Below are 21560 nucleotides of genomic sequence, written 5' to 3'. Positions count from 1 at the left end.
AATGCAAACATCTGAAGGAAGAAAGTCAGAAAATCACTCAAGCTAATACATTAATAAAAAAAATATTAAACTCTAAACATGAGCTTCAGCAATCAGGATTTCAAAGACATGGAGAACAAGTTACCATTGAAAGTTAGTAGAAAAAAAACACAGAAATAAGGGAAACTTGTGCAGCAAGGTTATAGAGTCACTGTGCAATAGGGAGGCGGAAACCCTTATAGGGACAATTTAGTAATCTGCTCCTTTTTGTGGGCACAAAGGACTTTTTACATGGTGTGAATGTACAGGAGTCCAAGCTAGAAGATAATAAACATTGAAGAAACCGTCACCAAACCCTATTTAAGTGCCCACTGACTCACTAATCGGATAATCCTACTTCCAACTCTACCATCCCACCCTGTTTACCCCTAGCTTTTACTCCAGTTCATAAGTTAAGACAAAGACTTACAAGCCTGTAAAGAAAAGTGTTTCTTATCTGTCAGAGAAGCTGTGGCGCCTACTGTTGGCATCTCAATTTGGCCAAGAAGATACTGGATGGAGCGCAGTTGAAAGCATGGATCTGACAACAGCACTGTAGTTGCACGCTCAGACCTGCCAAGAAATTAAAAGGGGTTAGATAAAATGAGATGCATGAAACTCAAGCCAAAGACAACAAGAACTTTAATAGCACCTTTCATTGGAAAATAAGAGCCGACCATCCTTAACCTCCTGTCTATTACTTTCTTCTAAGAAAGGTCATAAATAGGGCAAGCTAACAGAGATTTGAAATCACTTGGACCCATACTGATCTACAAAGCCAAAAAACACAGGAGAGTGCTGTCAAAAGTGACGGAACATATCAAGGATGTAAAATGTTAAGGATTGGAGGTAGCAATGTCAATATCCAAGCATGTCCCTGCCCCATATTTAATGTAGCGTTTCAAACCCATGAACTGCTGGATTATGTATTGGCCCATGAAGTCGATCTGTTTAAAAGAGGATATGAGTGCAGCCGGGTCATGATACCTAAAGCAAAAGTGACTAAAGATCTAGCCTCGAGACTTAAAATCACTTCAGATCACTCTTGGAATTCATGTAGTGAGAAACCTTTGATGGTGAATGAAGATGCATCTAAAAGGAGAAATTACGTTCTTGCTATGGACTCTTCTTCCGCAGATTCCTCATCAGATAGATATCCCTCTGAGCGTCTTGGAACATTTTTCGACAGGGGGCATAGTGCATCTCGACTCGGCCATCGATCCTTCTTTACTCGATGCGCCATCGTCGACGTCTAACGTGATGTTGTTGCCATACATATAATGTGTCACTACGCCCCCCGTACCTAGTTCCCCAATCTCCCTGGCCCCTTCACCCCTCTGGGATTAGCCACTGCAGAGGAAGACCAAAATACTGGCAAACAGCTAAAGCTGTTTCAAAAATGTGGAAGACAACAAAACTGTTTTTTTTTTAAATTGCTTTTTTTTTTGGGAATAGCAACAAGACTGTTCGGTGTAGAGAGAATCACACTTCTGAATGACAAGAAGCCCAACAATTAGAAATCATCTGCATTTCCCACAATAAGCAGATAGTCAACTTGTAATACAGGCACTTTCACAGCTGGGCTAGATGGGAGGGTGATGAGGAATCTGTGGAAGAATCCATAGAAAGAACATTACCAGTAAGTAATTTCTCCTTCAATGAATTGCTTTTCTGACGCAGATACCTCATCAGATAGACTCCCAAAGCAGTAGGTAGACTGGCAGCATGATGAAAGTCCCTATACCAGAAAGTTCTGAAGCACTGCTCTTCCAAAGCAAGCATCTGCCCCGGGTGTCACATCCAAACAATAATGCTTGGTAAAAGTGTGCAACGAGGACCAAGACGCAGCCCGGCAAATATCTTTAACCGGCACTCCCTTTGCAGTGCTGAGGATGCTGCTACATCTCTTATGGGGAGTGCCCGGAAGCTTGATGGCAGCTGCTTCCCTGCATGCTGATAACACTCTGCTATACGAAGCGTTATCCAGTGGGAGATGGTCTTTTTAGTAACAGCCACCCCTTTCCGTGACAGGGCAACAGCTACAAACAATTGACCAGCCTTGCTGAATTCTGATGTCATCAGTACATAGAAATTAAGGACCCTCTTAGGGTCCAACCTGTGTAACATCTGCTCTTCCTTGGAAGGGTGGGGAGGAAGGTAAAACCCAGGTAAGTCCATGGCCTGGGAGATGTCAAACTCCGACACAACCTTGGGCAGAAACCCAGGCTGAACTTTCAAGGAAAGGGAGGCCTGCATGACGAGGCCTGCAGCTCATTGACCCTTCTGGCTTGGCTTATATGCTTGCCACTAAAAAGGCAGTTTTCAGCGTGTGCAATCTCAAATAACATAAGTGCATAGGCTCAAACAGAGCCACCATGAGGTAGGATAAGACAAATGTAAGGGACAACGAAAGGAATGGGAGGAAACTTATTCCCCAAGGCCTTTCAGGAATTGAGCTATAACCAGGATCTTGAAAAAAGACGCTTTATCCGGGGACCGTTTGAACACAAACAAAGCTGCCAAATAACCTTTTAACTATGGCCACCTGAAGGCCTGATGAGGCTAGTGACAGAATGAACTCCATCACTACAATGATGGGGCAAGAGATGGGATCGATCTTGCGTTCCTACACCACGCATATAATCTTCTTCATCTGCACGCGCAGAGAGATCTTGTAGATGGTCTGCATGCAGCCAGCAACACCTCAAGCACCTCTTCCAAGAGGTCCCAGTCATCATACCTCAACCTCTCAAGAACCACACATGTAGATTGAGGGACTACGGGTTAGGGTGGAGTACCCGACCTTCCGACTTGAATAGGCGGTCCAGCCGGTGAGGCAACCAGAGAGACAGGCAGATGGCCATGTTCCGGGTACCATGCTCTCCTTGCCCAATCCGGGGCGATCAGAATAATGGTTGTCTGAAAACTCCTGAGAACCCACAGGATGACGGGAATCGGAGGGGGAAAGTATCCCCCAGTGCACCTCATGGCGGGCCTTCCATCAAACAGAACTATTTTCACTTCCTGTTGGATCACGTTGCAAACAGAACCACTGATGAGGTACCCCATTGAGTGAAGATCTCCTCGAGAACTTCCTGACACACCTCCCAATCGTGTGGGACTCTGCTCTGCCTGTTCAGAGCAAACACCAGTCCGTTCTCAATCCACGCCAGATGCACTGTCGAGACGGAGACCTGGTTCTCCAGTAACCAGAACAGCAGCTGCATCGCCTCCTCGGACAGGGGCAGCGACCGGACACCTTCCTGCTTGTTCAGGTAGTGCATGTCCACTGTGTTGTCCATCATAATCAGGACGGGCTTCACCACGATGGAGAGCGCAAAAGCTTGCAGTGCTAGTCTGATATCTCGCAGTTCCAGCCTGTTGATGTGCCAACGACTCTCCAAAGCTGACTAAAGGTCGCTCACCTGCAGTACGTTGCAGTGAGCTCCCCAACCTTTCAGGGACGCATCTGTGAATACCCTAACCTGGGACCTCAGAGGCCAGAAAGGATCCCAGCCATCATGTTGTGCCTGCTGGCCCGCCAAATGAGATTGTGGGTCACTCACCTTGAAAACATCCTTCAGAGTACCAAAATACTGGGACCACTGCAGAGATTGCATGCGCAACCTGGCCTCAGGCACTAGAAAAATACAGCAATCCATGAGGCCTAAGAGGCGGAAGAAGGAGGCCGCTGGCAAGCCTGCGTGCCTCCGGAACAGCTGGACCGTCTATCATACCCTAGTGACTCTCTCTGTGGTGGCCTGGAGGGTTAGCCTTCCCCTCCCGAGTGTCCGGGACTGCTCCGATTAACTGGAGCTTTTGAGTTGGTGTCTTGTGAGACTTCTAAAGATTTCTAGAGAAGCCCAGCTTGTGCAGCAGTGAGCAGGCGTCTGAGGTGAGACGAAACCTGGTCCAACGACTTGCTCCGGATCAACCAGTCGTCCAGGTATGGGAACACATGAACGCCAGATCTCCTGAGATGCGCAGCTCCTACTGCCATCAGCTTGGTGAAGACCAGTGGAGCGGAGGCCAATCCAAAGGCGAGCACTTTGAATTGGTAGTGCTTGTCCCCTGTGATGAGGGCTCTTGGGTATCTCCTGTACATGTGATGGATGGGCACATGGAAATATGCGTCCTGCAGATCCAACACCACCAACCAGTCCTGCGACTGCAGAGCCCAGAGAATCTCTAGGAGCGTCACAATCTTCAATTTGTCTTTCCTAAGGAACTTGTTCAAGGCCCCGGGGTTCAATATGTGATGTAGTCCTCCTCATTTCTTGGGTACCATGAAATACTAGGAATACCAGCCCGACCCTCTCTGTTCGGGAGGTACCTCTTCCACGTCACCCTTCAACAGGGCATGCAGTTCTTCCTGCAGCTCTTGTTCCAGTTGTTTGGGAGACGGGGTGGTCTGTCTGGGGGCCTCCGTAAAATGGGAAGACAGTACACCCCTTGAACGAGCTGCAATGCCCAGGCATCAGAGGTTATCTCCTGCCACTAGGGCACATGCCCACCAATCCTCCCTCCAACCAGGGAAACTTGAGGGGAACAACAAAAAGAATCTTTAGGCCAGAGCTGGCACAGTAGCTGCTGTTGCTGGCGTCTGCTGGGCCCTAGAAGCACCCTGGCCCCTTCTGGGGCGTGGGAGAACCCTCTGCCCTTGCCTGGATTGTGGTGGCTGCACCTTTCTCCCCATAGTGGAGTAGCTAAAGGTAGACTTTGTCGGTTGTTGGACAGCCAGGCTGAGTAACTTTGCAGCTAACTTGGAGTCCTTGAACTTCTCCAAGGACTCACTAGCCCTAGGGCCAAACAGATGCTCGCCATCAAAGGCAATGTCAAGCAGCTTGGCTTGAACATTAGGGACAATCCCCGATTTTTTCAGGTAAGCCTGTCTGCATATGACTGTAGCTGCAACCATAGCCCTGCCCAAACAATCTGCAGCATTCAGGCCCGAATGCAGGCTTTCACAGGCCACCCTCTTGCAGTCCTCCACTAAGCGCAGAAACCCTTCCCACATTTCCCCTTCCGGGATGTGCTCTGCCGGATCTTTTAATCAACCTGCAAAGGCTGTGCGTATACTTGGCAAAGGTGCAAGAAGCATTCAATGCCTTGCGAGCATTGCTATTAGAAGAAAATCCTTTTTTTGCTAATGTGTCATATTTCTTCAACTCCCTGTTGGTGGGTACGTTGGAGGTTGATGTGGACGGTCTAGTGTTCACTGTGATGCATGAGCTGACAAAATATATAGCAAGGCTCAAAATTAAGATTGGATAAGCAGGAGCTACAAGCAGCTCCTGGGTATCCAGCAGTAGCCACTCACCAGGAGCTACCAATGAGGAACGAGGAGCTAGTACATAGCATTACGCAAAAATAACTGGCACATAAAATGCAAACATATAATTGTATCCATTATTTATGACCCCCTTATGCTTTAAACGTCATATAGATGGGACCTAATGTTTATTTATAGATTGTCCCAAATGCAGAGTTAAATTCGCACAGTTGTGTTTGTTCGGCATCAGCTGGCCTGGAAAGCCAGAAGTAGCTCCTGGTAACTGTTGGTTGTAAGCTAACCAGGCTCTTCTAGGCTTTAAGCAGGAGCTAAATAGCTCCCAGCTGCCCTCAATTTTGAACCCTGAATAGGGTCACCCCTTGCGGGATTATACTTCTTTGTGAAATATGAGTCCTGAATGGAGGCAATGGGGCCTGGAATGGCTACAATGAACGGCATTGCTCTTTCAGTGGGTGGGCCACTGTATAGAATATTGGTCAGATCATAGGCGGACAGTGGCCTTGCAGGGGCACACAAGCCCAAGGCATACACTACTCTCTCCCCTGACATCCGATACTGGGCATTTGCATGACCATAGGGATGGGCCTGCTGCATGTCCAAGTCACGGGAGTCGTCCCAACCACTTGCATCTCGTAGGCTCTCATGCAGTTTAAGAGGGTGGTTGTGATAAGTGAAAAATTCATCGCTGCCTGACCATCCTGGCACCAGTTGAAAATCAAGATCCTGTTCTCCAAAAATGGAGATAATGTCGAAAAATGCTGTTCTCGACTCAGGGACATAAGACTTCTCGAACATCAGCACCAACCTCGACCGGGACGTCGATGGTATCTGGGCTGTAGGCGCTGATTACGGTGTCGACGTAACAGTCGACTTGGCGGCAGTTGTCGTTGGGCCCGTAGGAGCCAAACTCAACCACCTTGGTGCCGGTAGCACCAGGCTCAACTGGGGCCTACCTGGCTGTCTGTTTTGAGGTTTTCCCCATACCCACAGTAGCCTCTTTCATAATTTGGAGCATTTGCTCCTTACACGCTTCCTTTTTGCCTCTGGATGTGCTGGAGCTAGATTGGGACCTACCTCGAACCTTGGATGTGTCAGTGTCATGCCTGCATTAATGCTGCCGCTTTTTCTTGTGAGAAGAGGACGACAAATGGTGCCTGGATTGTGACCTCTTTTTAGCCTTCTTGCGGCACCTATCCTCTTCCTCTGGAGTGAGGCCCCTGTCTCCTGCTAAGACGAATGAGTTGTCAATTCAACTGGTGACTTCGATGGGGGATGCCCCAACCTTAATTTTGCTGCCCACTCCTGTAGCGATTTTGGGTTCATCTGCTGACACGGTCACAGTCTTCAATAATGTGATCTGTGCCTGGGCACCAAACACAGACACCATGCAGGTCGGTCTGAGACATTTTAGAGTTTCAGTCAGCCCCCCTCTTAAATTCGGACGGCTTGGGAGTGGACATTTTTTCAAATTCAACAATTTGAGAAAGAAACGCAGTGGGAAGTCTCTCACCAGAGTCGTTCCTCGAGCATTGTGCTGAGTGTGTGGAAAAAAGGAACTGAGGTACGGGGGCGTAGTGACGTATAAGTACGATGACCAACGTCATGTCCGGAGTCGACGACTGATGCATCGAATCAAGTTGGATCAACGGCCGAGTAGGGGTGCACTATGTCCCCTGTTGAAGTTTTCCGACTGGCGCGGGAAGGGATATCTATCTGATGAGGAATCTGTGGTAGAATGCAATCCATTGAGACCTCTGTGCTCTACCGTGCATACAGATGACATAAGTTCATCCCCTACTGAGGTGGACCGGTACAACAAAAAGGGAGAATCACGGGCTGCCCTTTTTGATCAGTAGGAGTTCAGAATGCTCAATGGGTTTTGCTTAGAAGATGGTCATGGCAGGATTACCAGAATTTGTGGTACAATTGCCTCCACCATTCACTATTTGTTAATTAGGTGGCCCTACCATTGGTCATATGGTGAGAAGTGTGAGGGATTAAAGTGATCATCTCCCTCTGTGCCCCTTAATGAAATTTGATAAATGTGAGCCTGAATCTGACAATTGTGGCGTGGTATCCACCAATGAGGTTTTCAATAGAGTCGAATAGAACCCCGGTAGATTCATAAAACCAAACTGCATAGCCAGTTCTGAGCTATTGAAGTATATTGAGCTTTTTTAGACCGATAAGGGAGCACAGGCTGGGTCGCCCTTTAAGAATTGAGAATGCTCTGGATAGCATACAGAAACAGGCAATATCGTGCACAAATCCTGCAGCTCTGCTCAAAGAATGTCAAGGCAGTAGCGGGGTTTCTGCTGGTAATGTAAACTCATGGTAACAATCCCATGGTCATCCAAAATGGTGTATCGTTTTGGTTCAATCGGGATCAATATGTCAGCCATCTTGAAATGAACACATTAATGTAAAAGCACCAGGGATTATACAATAACATTTTATCGGTTCTGAAGACCACTCTTAGAATCTGTTAGTTGGCGTATTCTTGTGTATATGTGAAAATGCATTTGCATGACAACGTTATTCAGTGCTGCTTATCATGTCGTAATTCCACGCTGTGGTAATCAGCACTGAATAACGTCATGTGAAACTATCTTTACATATATATAATTGAACTATTTATGGAACGTATTGTCTATTATGACCAGATATTGTAGTGTCTATATCAAAACAAAGAAGGAAAAAAATACGCACTCTCCGCAGGCCAAATAACGTCTCCAAACAAAAAGTTAATGAGCAGAAACACTCGCATCCAGAATAGATATGAGTGAAAATAATTTATTAAATTACAGAACCAGGGCTGGAATAGCAGCAAAGCAAAAACAGAGGCAGGACGGCGTAGGGCATGGCCTGCGACACAACGTGTTTCACGCTAAACTGAGCACTTGATCACGTATATATGTATATATATGTTTGCATTTGGCACTACTAAATGTCCCAATGCATGGGTCTCATACTTATTCTACGACGTGAACAAAACCGCCCTAGCAAGACTAACAAGTGCATACAGATTGGAAATCATAAAAACCAAGACAGCATTCTATGGGTACACTCTCACAACCCATGCAAGGAACTACACAACATTATTTCTGAATTATATTCTCTGGGCTGCTCTACCCCCCCCCACCCAACTCCCAATCCCTATGCGATGCCTTATCAGTACACTTCCACAATGTCGCCATCAACAGACACTCTGCCATAATCTCTAAATTGGAAACGATGTCCCCGCCCATTACCCATCCAAGACCACTCCCACCACAAACCTTGGCCTCTTTCTCTCCAATCTCACAACAGGAGTTCCTCTCGCTCATAGCACTAAGCCGCCCATCAGGTTCCCCCGAGGAACCCTGCGCACCCACCTTCCTCAAATAAATCCTAGCCTCAACCTGTGCAGGCTGCATCGCAAACTCAATCCTCAACCACTCCCTAACATCGGGAACCTTCCCGGAAGTGTTAAAAACCTACATCAAACCCCTCCTCAAAAAACCTACGCTTAACCCACTCTTTCCCCAGAATTAACGCTCCATCTCTAACACCCGATTCATGGCCAAACTCACGCTCAGCATACAAGCAGCTCGGCCATTTCACTGAAGCCAGTAACATCCTGGACCCTGCCCAATCTGGCCTTAGACTGCTTAGAGGAACAGAGTCCTCCCTAGTGTCCGTCTGGGATGACCTAAAAAGAATAGTGGACGCAGAAGGTTGCACTGTACTAATTCTCCTTTACCTCTCTGCCGCCTTTGATACCATCAACCACACCATTCTCCTAGACAGGCTACACTCTTTGGGAATCAAAGGCACTGCCCTCACTTTGATTTCCTCCATCTCTAATCACTCATAGATCATGCTCCTCCACCCTTTCACCTCTACCTCACGGCCAGTACCTAAATGGGTCTTACAAGGAGTATCCCCATCTCCCCTTATCTTCAACATCTTTGTGAACCCACTCCCGGAAGTAATCCGCTCCCACAATCTCACCTGCTACGCATAGGATACCCAGATCATCCTTAACATCCCAAAATCGCCAGGCTCCAACCATCCAGATCTGTCATCATGCCTCTCGGATATGGGCTACTGAATGACAACCAACCACCTCATCCTCAATCCTGGGAAAACGGAAATCCTAGTCTACGATGAAAACAGTGCTCCTTCCCCAGCCTATTCCCTTGCCTCAATCCCTAAGCCCCCGCAACCCCCCCCCACCCCGGCAACAACCTCCTCGGCGAAAAACCTTGGATGCACATTGGATACAGATTTATCCATCTCCCAACACATCAACACTGTATCCAGAATCTGTTCCTTCCATCTACGGTTCCTCAGGAATATTTTCCCATACCTCACCTATCCTCATCTTTTTTCTGCCATCATCTCGATCATTCTCTCCCGCTTACACTATGCAAACTGTCTTTACCTAGGCGTACCAGCGTTTAAGCTAAGGAACTGCAAAGAATCCAAAACCATGCAGCCCATCTGCTCATTAGCCTCCCTTCCAGAAAACACATCAGCCCTACACTAAGAGTCCTCCACTGGCTCCCTATTTGTCGACGCACTACCTTTAAAGCCATGTGCATCACTCACTGTGCCATCCACAACACCGGCCCAGAATTCCTCCAAGACAAAGTCACTCACTACCATCTTTCAAGGACACTCAGATCTGGCACAGCTTCTTTCCTAGTTGTCCCACATTACAACTCCACCAGACTGGGCGGATACTCCTTCTCTGTCCAAGCGCTAATCATCTGGAACTCTCTGCCCCTGCACATCCGCAACATCGAGAATCACTTGCCATTCAGAAACCTCAAAACCTGGCTCTTACCTTCCTCCTCTTGAAAACCTCTCACACTCTATACTGTCGATATGTGCACAGAAACACTGGCCCCAAGACCAACAACACACCAACCACCCAAACCTCTGCAGATGCAAGCAGCGTTTGCAGCGGCACACCGAACAAATTTTGCCCCTGCACCTCTCACCCACCGACGATCATACATCACTCGCCCGTCCCTTCCGGGGCGCCTCTCTCACTGGTCAGACTTAGAATCTAGGGAGAACACAAGTGGCGAGAAAAATCAGTATCAGTTTCGTTTCTGATCTGTCTTTCGTAGTAGTAACCAATCACTGATCTCTGCGTCATACTGACCACAGCCAATGACTGCCATCTCCCTAAGCCCCGCCTCTGGCAGCCATCTTCAAATTTGATTTTTTCTTTACCGAGGATTCCCAGCCTGACGACGGGGAATATTCATGAGCCAGACCCCATGCTGGAGAAAATGTCAATAAAAAGAGTTTGAAAACAAAAAAAAAAAATCAAAAACCACATCTTCCTTATATCATACAGGTGCCGTCTGATAAAGTCAGGACAATGTTCATGCGATTCAGACGAAATCTTTTTGCAACTATTGTACTGATGAAAAATTTGAAAAAAAATACCAAGTTAACCAATAACATTACGTGCAGATTTTGTAAATCTGATATTGAACCTGAAACTTTGAAGCATTTGACCATCAATTGTGTTTTCTTTGTCCAACAAAGACTTAAATACTTGGGGCCGTATGACAACAAGGATATTTTATATTCATCTGACACGCTCTGGTGCCAATGTATGTGGGGGTACAGAAACGCCTTGTTGCTGGCTTTATTCCATTTTTTTTAAACTCATTGAAAATAACCTTGGTGTATGGGAAAGTTGTCTAAACCTGGACTCTTGTGACCCGGTTAATTAATAGGGTGATATCTCAATCAAATTTTAGTCCAAGGATTACTGCTTGCGATATCTTCACTTGTCCTTGGGCACAGCGCCGGTGTCCATCTGAAAGACATTTGTTACAAAAAGTGATGGTGTGGCGGAGGAAAAAGATGTAAATATTTGACAGTGTCAAATGAATATGGTTTGCGAATTGATGGATTTTTTAGGTTTGCTTCATGGTGATGGACAGGATGTGCTTGAATATACCAAATGATATGGCGAACAGTTAGATACAAAGTTTTTATCAATGTTAACATGAAAGTTAAGTTACTGGAACTGGATTTTTATTGACGCAATATAATTCTACTGATATGATATGCTTGCATCAAAAACAACAATAAAAATAAAAAAAACATGGTGTCATCACTCCTTTGCCGGCAGTGACCTCTTCCCATATGGCATGGGGATGGCAGCTGCTACTTGATGCTGTCCTTAGGGGTAGCTGTATGAGTGAGGATCACATGGGGCGGAAGACAAACTCTGGGAGAATACCATGGCACCATCGGATGAGACATGGTATCCCCCTTCTTCTTTTGAGTATACCAAATCCGTTCCTAATGCCTTAATGGCATTCTCTTACACCTCCCCTCATCCACCTAAAAAGGAGGCTTAAGATCTTCTAATGAGAACGTTATGTAAGACATCACCATCTGAATTACCCTCTCAAGTTAATAAAAACACCTTCTCAGCCTCTACCGACAAGTTATCTACAAATAACCTACCTTTAAAGAACAATTATCCAAACTCTACTTCTAAAACTTCAAACATGGACTTCCATTCACGTTACTACCAGAAAACTGCAACGAGGAAGATTTATGGAATAATGCAGATCAAGGAAGGCTAGGAACACAGACTGCACTCTAGTTGTTGTAAGGGCATACCTGCAACCGAGAGATTTAAACAACCATCTTGAATACCGGAACAGGAAAGCTGTCTGCAAAAAGAAATTTGCTGCAGGAATGCCAGAAGCCAACAGAGGGGTCCTGGGCGTTCGCAGGTGTTTGAAGGCAGCCTTCACCATACCAGAGCCTGAAGAACTGAAGCAGAAAAGCCCAGAAGGGACCATGGAACGAAGAGAAGCCGAGAAACTGACACAGCAACAGAAGAGGAAACACTGAACAACCGTTACCGGCTTACCACGGCAGAAGGAGAATATGTCAGCCAGAGCTGGTGAGCCCTCCCAGGGGAAGCAGGGACACGGGGCGTATTGGCAGCCATGCGAAGACTGAATGAGTATTGATGAAGCATATGAGAGAGAAAGAGCTAAAGAGTATTTCTTTGAAAGATAGAACGGAAGAAAAATACAGGACTTTCAAGTTTGTGAGTGTATGCGATACACATGTCAAAAAGCAGAAACAAGAGTATCAATTTTGGAGGGGTGTGCAGAGCCCACCTGAGAAAAGCCCTGGTAGGGAACTATACCAGGCAGTTTCAAGTGTGTGCATCTAAGAAAGCCCTGGCAGGGGAGTACACAAGGCAGTTGCAAGTGTGCACATAAAAGAAAGCCCTGGTAGGGAAATACAGCAGGCAAAGACAAGTTGAACATTATACATGAAATACCGGACTTAGAAAGATCCTGACATAAATGCATCAGGATTAGCAAAAAGGCTATGCTGATCACAAGAAGAGGAGTGGAATCCTGGCAGGAGAGTACACCAGGTATTTTAACAAGACAAAGAGCCAAGTTGTTTTGTACATTTGACTTTGCCGCCCAGAGAGGCATTGGCCCACCCCCTTCTATTTTAATAAAAGTCTTTGACCAAAACCATGGCTCCCTGGTGTCCGAGTCTAATTCCTGGCTCCTCACAGGCATCTGTGACAACAGCCGTCAACCGCCATGGTTGCCAAAAGGGTTCTCCTGCCATCAGGTTCTCTCGGAGTCCACTACAGGAGATCCTGTTCTCTGATCGGGACCTGCAGAAGGTCAGTCATGCGGCTAAGAACTGTGACCATTGAGACCATAGGGCCCACTGCAGCAACCTCACTTTCAATGAGGCCTCTGGCACCAGGAAACTGAAGCATGTCATGAGACCGAGCAACTGTAAAAACTCCAGGGCTGGCAAATATTGGGCATTTTGGAATTTGGGGAGCACATCTGTTGGATGTGCAAAACCCTGTCCTAGTGATGTAAAGCCTTGAGGTAAAGCCTTCCCTGAGGGAGAGTACAGAACTGCTGCAATAAACTGGAGCGTTTGAGATGTTCTCTCTTGGGACTTCTCGAAGTTCAGTAAGAAACCTAGGAGGTGGCAAGTTTGACCGAGGTGATTCGGAGTTTGATATCTGGTGAGCAGGCTCTGATCAGCCAGTTGACTTAGAAGGGAAAATGTGAATTCCTCATCTTGTCAGATAGGCTGTCACATCTGCCAACCACTTGGTGAAAATCCTTGGTGCGCAGGTCAGCCAAAAAGGCAGTACCTGAAAGATGTACCCCCAGGGTTTAGAGGAACTGCGAGTGTGTCGCCATGTTGAATTTGCACCTGTGATGCTCTAACAAGTTCCTCAAGAAATATAAGAAGGGTCACAGTCCTCCTTCTTTCTTTGGTACCAAAACATTTATAGGTAGTACCACCCTTTGTTTCTCCCCACTTGCACTACCATTTCTTCGACACCCTTCTCCTGTAGAGAGACCATCTCCTGCTGAAGAAGCGGGTCCAGAACAAGGCATGGCCAGGCAAAGTAGGGTCAGGGGGAGGGTTGGAGTCTGGCAGATGCCGTAGAAAGGGAAATCAGTACCATTGGGTGACCACCTGTCGCGCCCATGCTTAGTAATGTTGCACGATTCTGAAGATTAATGTAGTAGATGCCCCTTCCCGCAGTAGTATGGGAATAGCTCTCAAAACGGTTCTGAGCCAGGCAAACCTCTGTGATACAGAGCTTGTACCTATGGCCATTACCACTGTGGATAATCCTGTGGATCCCCACGAAAACCCTGCCTAAAGTTTCATGTTTCATGAAACATGAAAGATTCATGTTTGTAAATATGCTTCTCTCACTTTTGTACCTGTTATATTGTAAAGCGCTTCATAAATTCAATAAACAAACATAAAATCTCCTCCCAGGTGGCCAGGAGAAAGCAAATGCTTCCTGGCCACCTGGGTGGAGACAAGGCCCACGGTAGTGGGGTGGTTTCACAGGGTCAGACACAGCATTACTCCTTGGATAGGGATGCCCTTACCACGGAGTTACAGAAGGAATTGGCTTATTGCCATTTTGATATATCTCAACCTTCTATTAAAAATGGAAGATTGAACTCCAAGGGTGTGATACAACAAAGTGTTGTCTCCAAAAACAGGTCTTTCTAACCCTAAAATCATATATCCTTCCAAATGCCAAAGGTATACCAACAGGAATGACGCAAATCTAGCCTTTTCTGTACCACTGACTCTAAAAGGGTTAAACCCTACAACCCTTCTCCTAATAACACCAAGGAAAGTAAAAACACTTTTACAAGTAAAAAGGACGAAAAACAGAATTCCCTTAAAACGAACTACATGGCCCAGAATCCCTCAAGGACTGTGACGAAGAAGAGGGCTGAAGAGGCAAGTAGAGCTGAAGGACAGGAAGGCAAGCCTAACAGCCTGTGGCAAGGTCAGGCAATCAACTCTAAGGGCCTGTACCTGCAGCCAATTAACCCACCTAAGGGCATAAAAGGCTGCTGCAGGAAGGATTAGTAGAAAGTAGCTGTAGCAGGAGCTGGAAGGTCAGCAGCGGTAGCAGAAGAAGATGAAGTCAAAGAGGCTGGCAGATCACTAGTAAGTGTGACCACAGAAGGGAAACGGGAGTGAAGGAAGATCAGATTTCACCTGCAGGCTCTGAGTTGGTCCTGTGCGCACAAACCCTACATTGCTGTGGCTGCACTGGAAGAGACTGGGAGAAACAAGCAGTCTTTCCAGGTGTGCCTAATTGCTGTGAATGCAGAGCTGAAGTTGTGCATTCACCCGAGGCCCATGTGCAAGAGAAAGCTGAGGTAAGCAGGATTAAAGAAGACTCCATTGTTGAGGACGGAGGCCAGACACCCGTGCTGCAGAGGGGTGCGGCTGCCAAGAGAGCTTGTAGCAGTAGTAGTGAAGGGAAAAACCCACAAAACCTTTTTGTCTGACGGTATTTCCAGGGTCTGTATCCTTGGCAGAGAACAAGTGTTCCAGAAAGTAAACAGCAGGGAATTGATTGCTGAGGAGGACTGAAGAGAGAGGAGAAATCCAAACGACCAGCAGATTTCTGGAATAGCATAGGAAGCAATGTGGCAATCCAAGGGAAGGTTTAAGTTACTTACCTGTAATTTAATGTTCTCCAGCATGCGTCTGACATGGATTCAAATGCTCATGAATATTCCCAGTCAGGCTGGGAATCCTCGGCAAATGAAAAAACAGTTTCACTTTCACTTTAAAACTGTATTCTCCTCTACACCAATCACTTTCTTCTGGGTCATACTGCCCCCATCCAATGACAGTCCTCTCCATAAGCCCCGCCTCTGGCAGCCATCTTCAGATTTGGTAAGCACATAAAGTAGCAGTATGACCAAGAAGAGCCGCAGAGGGGCCAGAGGGAGGGTTTGCATGCGAATCCATGCCAGACACATGCTGGAGGACAATAGTTACAGTTAAGTAACTTAAACCTTCTCCAGCATGAGGTCTGGCATGGATTCACATGCTCATGAATAACAAATACACAGCAGTACCACATTACACAACCGCGGGAAGGCTAAACAGAAGCAATTAAGACTTACCCCTGGAACAGACTCACCTCAATCCAACAGGTTGTGTAGCACTGCCTGGCCGACCCTGGACTCCTCCCTGAAATCCCTGTCGATGTAGTAGAACTTCGTGAAAGTATGCATGGATGTCCAAGTTTCAGCCCTGCTGATGTCAAGCAGGGGCACACCAGAAAGGAATGCCTTTGCTGCAATCGAGCTGGTGAAATGGGCTCTAGGACGGCCCAGCAGAGGCTGGTTCGCCAACCGATGACAGTGTATGATGCAGCCAGAGAGCCTCCTTAAAATGTAAGCCTTGGACAAGTACTTTCCATGGTTCACAGGATTTAAGTTCACAAACAATTGAGAAGTCTTCCAAAAACTCTTTGTGCGTGTTACGTAGAACTCCAAGGCATGAGCAAGGTCCATCAAATGCAAGACCCTCTCTGCCGGCAAAAAAGGTTTCGGGAAGAAAACAGGTAAAACCAAGGGCTTGTTGAGATGAAATTCCTACAGAACCTTTGGCATGTAAGAGGGGTGTGTACACAGTGCCACCCTCGATTCATGGAAAATCAGATACGGCTGCTTGCAGGATAGGACCTGAATCTCACCCACACATGTGGCATAGGTAATGCCATCAGGAAAGCCATTTTCCACGAGAGAATCTTGAGTGAAGCTTGATGCAGAGATTTGAAAGGTGCTCCAATGAGCCACGTCAGGACCACGTTGAGTCCCCATGCCGGGGCAGGGGCCTTCACCGTCAGGAAAGTTCGGAGGAGCTCCTTGACGAGTCTGTGGGACTACAGCGAGGTATCTGGTGTAGCGTGAGATGGCCGTCAGGTGTACCTTGATGATTGCGTGAGCCAGTCCAGCTTTTGCCAAGGACAGCAAGTATGGAAGAATCTGTGGAGCCGTGACCCTCAGTGGGGTAATCTTCTATGACCAGCACCACGTAGCAAAACGCTTCCACTTATAGCCGTAGCATGTTCAAGTCGACAACGCCCTGGCCTTGGCGAGGATTTCCTTGCAGACTGGTGGAAACACATAACCTCCAAACTCTAAGGCTGAAGGAGCCATGCCCAATGTTTTAGCGATCCTGGGTCATAATGAAGGATTGCGCCTCCCCCTCCGATGAGCAGATCTGGAAGTACTGGCAACTTGACTGGAGGCGATGCTGGCGGGCTGAGTAAGTCCGGATACCAAATTTGCCTCGGCCACACCAGGGCGATTAGTATCATCTTGCATCAACACTTTCTGTGTTGATGACACGTAGCAGGAGAGGAAAGGGGGGGGGGGAAGTGTACAAAAATAGACCTTCCCACAGGAAGAACACGTCCTCGAAGCTCTTCGGTTGGTGGAATTTGCTGGCAAACATTTGGAGTTTGCCGCTGTGGCAAAAAGATCAATCTGGGTCTGCCCCATTTGACAGTCCACCTGATCCTGACGAAGTTCCCACTCGTGGCATGAGTGCCGTTCCCTGCTGAGGGAGTCTGTGATGGTGTTCTTGGCGCCTGCCACGTGGAGAGGGTTGAGGAACATCCCATGTCCGATGGCCCAGTGCCACAAGTACTCAGTTGCCTTGGAGAGCGCCGGGGATCCAGTGCCCCCTTGCTTCCTGATTTAGAACATGGTGGTGGTGTTGTCCGTGAAGATCCTCAGCCCTTCAGTGACGGTAGGAAAGCCTGGAGGGCCCGGAACACTGCCAGTAGCTCCAGGATGTTAATGTGCATATCCTTCTCCACTGGAAGCCACAGACTTCTGGCATGTAGAAGTCCGGTGTGAGCCCCCCAACCTTCCAGAGAGGTGTGTGTGGTGACCGTTACCTGGTATGGCAGGGTTTGAAATCCCTACCAGCACTCTTATCGCCCGCCAGAACTCCTCGTTGAGAGGGATCTTGTCTGCCAAACTACCGGACACTTGTATCCATCGTGCATCAAAGAATTACTGTGAGTGTCACATCTGAAGCCTGCAGAGACGGAGGAGGTAGATGCAGGGTGACATCATGCCTAGCAACAACTTGATGGCCCGCAACATGGCTGTGTTTGCCAACGACAGTCGCTGTACCTTCCCTTGAATGGCTGCTAGCCTTTCTTCCGAGGATGACCCCAAGCAAGCCACTGTGTTGAGTCTGACACGAGCAATAGCACATTCTTCGATGGTGTTAAGCAGGACTTTGGCTATCCCAGTACTGTAAAAAGTCTGACGGTCTCCTTCATGTGCTCGTCGGCCAGTTGCCGAGAGGGGCATGTATCAGCCAATCGTCCAGGTACGCGTATACGTTTATGCCCTGCAGACGGAGATGGTCCCCCACCGGGGCCAGGCATTTTGTAAACACTCTTATAGCTGATTTCAAGCCGAATGGCAGGGCCTTGAACTGGAAGTGTTGGCCTTGCACCACGAACCATAGGAACTTTCGATATTTCCTGTGGATGGGGACGCATCCTATAGGTCCAACAACATCAAGAAACCCCCTTTCTCTAGCTGGTCGAGCACATGCTGCAACGTGACCATCCTGAATTTTTGGGACTTCCGGTACTTGTTCAGTCGGTGCAGGTCCAGGATGGGTTTCCAACCCCCCCAGTCTTCTTTCTTACCAGAAAGTATCTGGAAGATACTCTGGAGCCATTGGGAGAACAAGCTCTATTGCCCCTTTCCGTAACAGGGCTCGCACTTCTCCCAATATGTGGGCACCTGCGTTGGAACTCCAAGGTGTGTCCCTGGCGAGAGCACCCAGCAAACCATCCATCAGTGATTTTCTTCCACTCGCTGATGCAAATCATCAGCTGGCCTTCCACCGGGGTGCAGGAGTGTGGGCCCAACATCTTGGGCGACTGCAACGCTGACCTCTGCTACCGTAGGCCTGGGAGCGACCCCTGTAGGCTTCCTGCGTTGAGGCTCTGGGAGGTTGCCTGTATGATGTGGAGAATCCCTTAGATGACCTGCTCCATTTTCCCCTGGAGGAGCGAAGGGAAGAGGAGCGATGCTGCTGAAAAATGCCAAGGGAATGTGTCGTCTCTGTATCTATGGCTTGAAGGGACTTGTCGACCGCCTTCGCTGTTAAAGGGCATGTCCAGCACTTTGCATGAAAGTCCAGACGAAAATTTGTGGCCTTCAACCATCCCTGCCGATGAAGGCAAACTCTGTTGACTCTGTTTCTCATCTGCCGGAAACCAGCGTCAGCAATGTCTACTGCCACCGTAATTGCATGGTCCGACGCCACCTCCCCTTCCTGAGGAGGCGAGAGCTTCAATTTTCTTGCGTCAGGGAGGAATTCCAGGATCAGGCGAAGCTTGTACCAAAGCTCCCGGTTGTATCGGGCCAAGATAGCCGGAGCATTAGCTGCCTTGACCGTGGATGCTGCCGTGTAAAGGACTCTCTCCCCCATGGCGTCGTTCTTCCCCTGATTGTCCGTAGGAACTGATGATGATGCCTGGTTAACCAAACGTTTGCTTGCGGCAGCCGACACTACAGAGTCCGACGACAGTTACGACCTCAAGCGCTTGTTGTGGAGTTCGGCACCCTGTATTTCTTCTCCAACCTGTCTTGTTTGGTTGGGGCCATGCATGGGTTTCTTCATGAGGGCTAGGCCTTTCTCACAAATGTCGTCCAGAAAGGGTACCGCCATGATCGTCTTCCACTTGAACTCTCGTTGCTGATACAAGAAGCCATCTTTCTTGGTTTCCTCAGGCACCAGCTGGAACAGCTTGGAGGCCCTGGAGATCGAGTGGAATGATCCCACCTCATCTGGTGGAGAGAAAATGAGGGGCGTCCAGGTGTAGTGATTCATTGTCTGCCGGGATGAAGTCCTCATCTTCGTCGGTTTCCGTGGCCATCTCCGTACCAGTGTCCGTGTGTATCTGTGTGTGTATTCGGGTCCGCTGGTGAAGTCGGGGCTCGAAATGGTGGAGGAGGCTGATGTGGAGGCCTCGGATGACGCTTTCTCTTCTCATGAAGAGGCTGATCAGGGGCCTGCAGCACCACAGGTGTTGGTGCTGGGGGCACCCTCTGCTGAATCTCTGTCACTAGGGTGCGGAGAGTCGACAGAACGTCCATGGATATGTCGCTCGGTTATGGAGGGAACAATGGAGCGCTAGGCCCTGCACCACCATTGTCCTCGTGGACCGTATGGGCAGACTCTTGGTCGTCGTCCGTGGATGAGATGTCCATTCATTGAACGCAAACCTTGGAGGGCTGTTTTGGGGCCTCCTGCCCCCATGCCCCACGTTCTTCCCTGAGGGTTTGGAACCGGGATCTGGACCGGTGTCTTCCCTCCCCAGGGATGCTAGCAGCCTTCGCTGCTGCCTCTGCAGCTGTGACACACCTTGGAGGCAGGGATGCCCTTTGAGCTGTAGGAGCCACCCTTGTTGGATCGGCACCTACCGCTGCCGTGGTCGTCACAGCAGATGTCGACGAAGTGGTTGACAAGGACTTTGTCTGCGCCAGTTGAGTCTGCTTGGGCTGAACACCCTTCTTCTCTTCTTCTAGCCTAGGCTTTTCTGATTTCTCCTGTAACTTGGACGGGTTGGACGATTTCCTCTTTGAGGAGGAACTCGATGGCAGACTGGCAATGGAGGCGGATGCCGATGGTGATCGCGGCCTATCCAATCTGGGACCCACATCAGCGGCGAACCTGGTGGAATTGGACTTGCAGTTCTTGGCCTTATCTTTGAATGGGGTGACCTCAAAGGGCTTTCATCTCATCCTAGGGGGAAACCGCATTCAGACCAGTCGGTCCTGGGTGAGGCAAGACCCTGCTCGGAGCACAGGGCAAAGGCCTTGCTCGAATTAAGCCATGCTGCCTGCCTGCTATAACTATCCTTCTTTGCCTTCTTTGAGAAGCCCAGGCATATCTCGCAACCCATCCTCGTTGTGGTCCGAGTGCAAGCAGTAAAGACATTGTAGATGTTTGTCCTCCACAAAGACGTTCCGTAGACCGCATTTGGTGCAGGGCCCGAAGAGGGTCCTTCCCTCCCTTTTCTCCTCCGTCATGGTCGGCGGGTGCAAAGTAGGCTCAAGATGGCCATTCAGAAACTTTGATGAATCTTTGCCCTTGAGGGGCAAAACTTCACGGAAAAACAGGTCCCCGTTGCCGGCCTATGAGGGAAGAGCACACCGGCACTGATATATATATATATAATTTTTTTTTTATTGAACTTTTCCATGAAAATATTTGGAAAAAACCTACAAATATCTCAGAGAGCAACTCGAGGACTCCCAACACTGAAGCGTGTGGTACAAATCTGAAGTTGACTGCAAGAAGCAGGGCTTAGTGAGAGGACTGTCATTGGATGGGGGCAGTATGACCCAGGGGACAGTCATTGCTTTAGAGGAAAAATAGAGTTTTAAAGTTAAACAGATTTTTTTCTTTTACCAAGAATTCCCAGCCTGACGACAGGGAATATTCATGACCAAGTAAATCCATGCCAGACCCCATGCTGGAGAAAAAAGGAATTAACGAAGGAATGAGAAAAAGGAAGAAAACAAACAACAAGACCAGCAGAACAAGGACCAGAAGGAGCAAAACAGAAATGGGGTGAACAACAAAAAGGGAAAAACTTCTTAGAAGTAGGGAGGACTGAGGAAGAGCAGCGCTGAGCTAAGGGTCCCAAAGTTACCTTAGTGTTGAGACGTGAGGTAGTTCAGTCCCGAGTTTGCTTTATGCAAACGCTGCACAAACTGTAGCGCAGTGGTGCCTGCCAATAGCACAGCTTTCTCGTGTCTAGCGTAAACTGAGGGAACAGGAAAGACATGCAAAGTGTATCCATCATGTTGGATGAGGCGATGTATCCTGTGAGGGT

At 48.1% G+C, this 21560-nt stretch overlaps 1 protein-coding gene across 5 annotated transcripts in view; it reads right to left on the bottom strand.

Annotated features, from left to right (window-relative positions):
• RNF123 (ring finger protein 123) overlaps positions 1-21560 on the bottom strand; it is a 3033138-nt gene that overhangs the window by 245122 nt on the left and 2766456 nt on the right. For all 5 annotated transcript variants that reach the window (XM_069644183.1, XM_069644184.1, XM_069644185.1 and 2 more), the window contains exon 36: positions 449-591. In XM_069644183.1, coding sequence (XP_069500284.1) covers positions 449-591 — 143 coding nt within the window. The remainder of the gene's footprint in view (positions 1-448; positions 592-21560) is intronic.

The sequence above is a fragment of the Ambystoma mexicanum genome, chromosome 2p (assembly GCF_040938575.1).
Source record: "Ambystoma mexicanum isolate Mex_15411 chromosome 2p, UKY_AmexF1_1, whole genome shotgun sequence".
NCBI classification, from domain to species: Eukaryota; Metazoa; Chordata; class Amphibia; order Caudata; family Ambystomatidae; genus Ambystoma; species Ambystoma mexicanum.
Note: the sequence above shows the minus strand (reverse complement) of the source record. Positions and strands in the feature narration are given on the sequence as shown.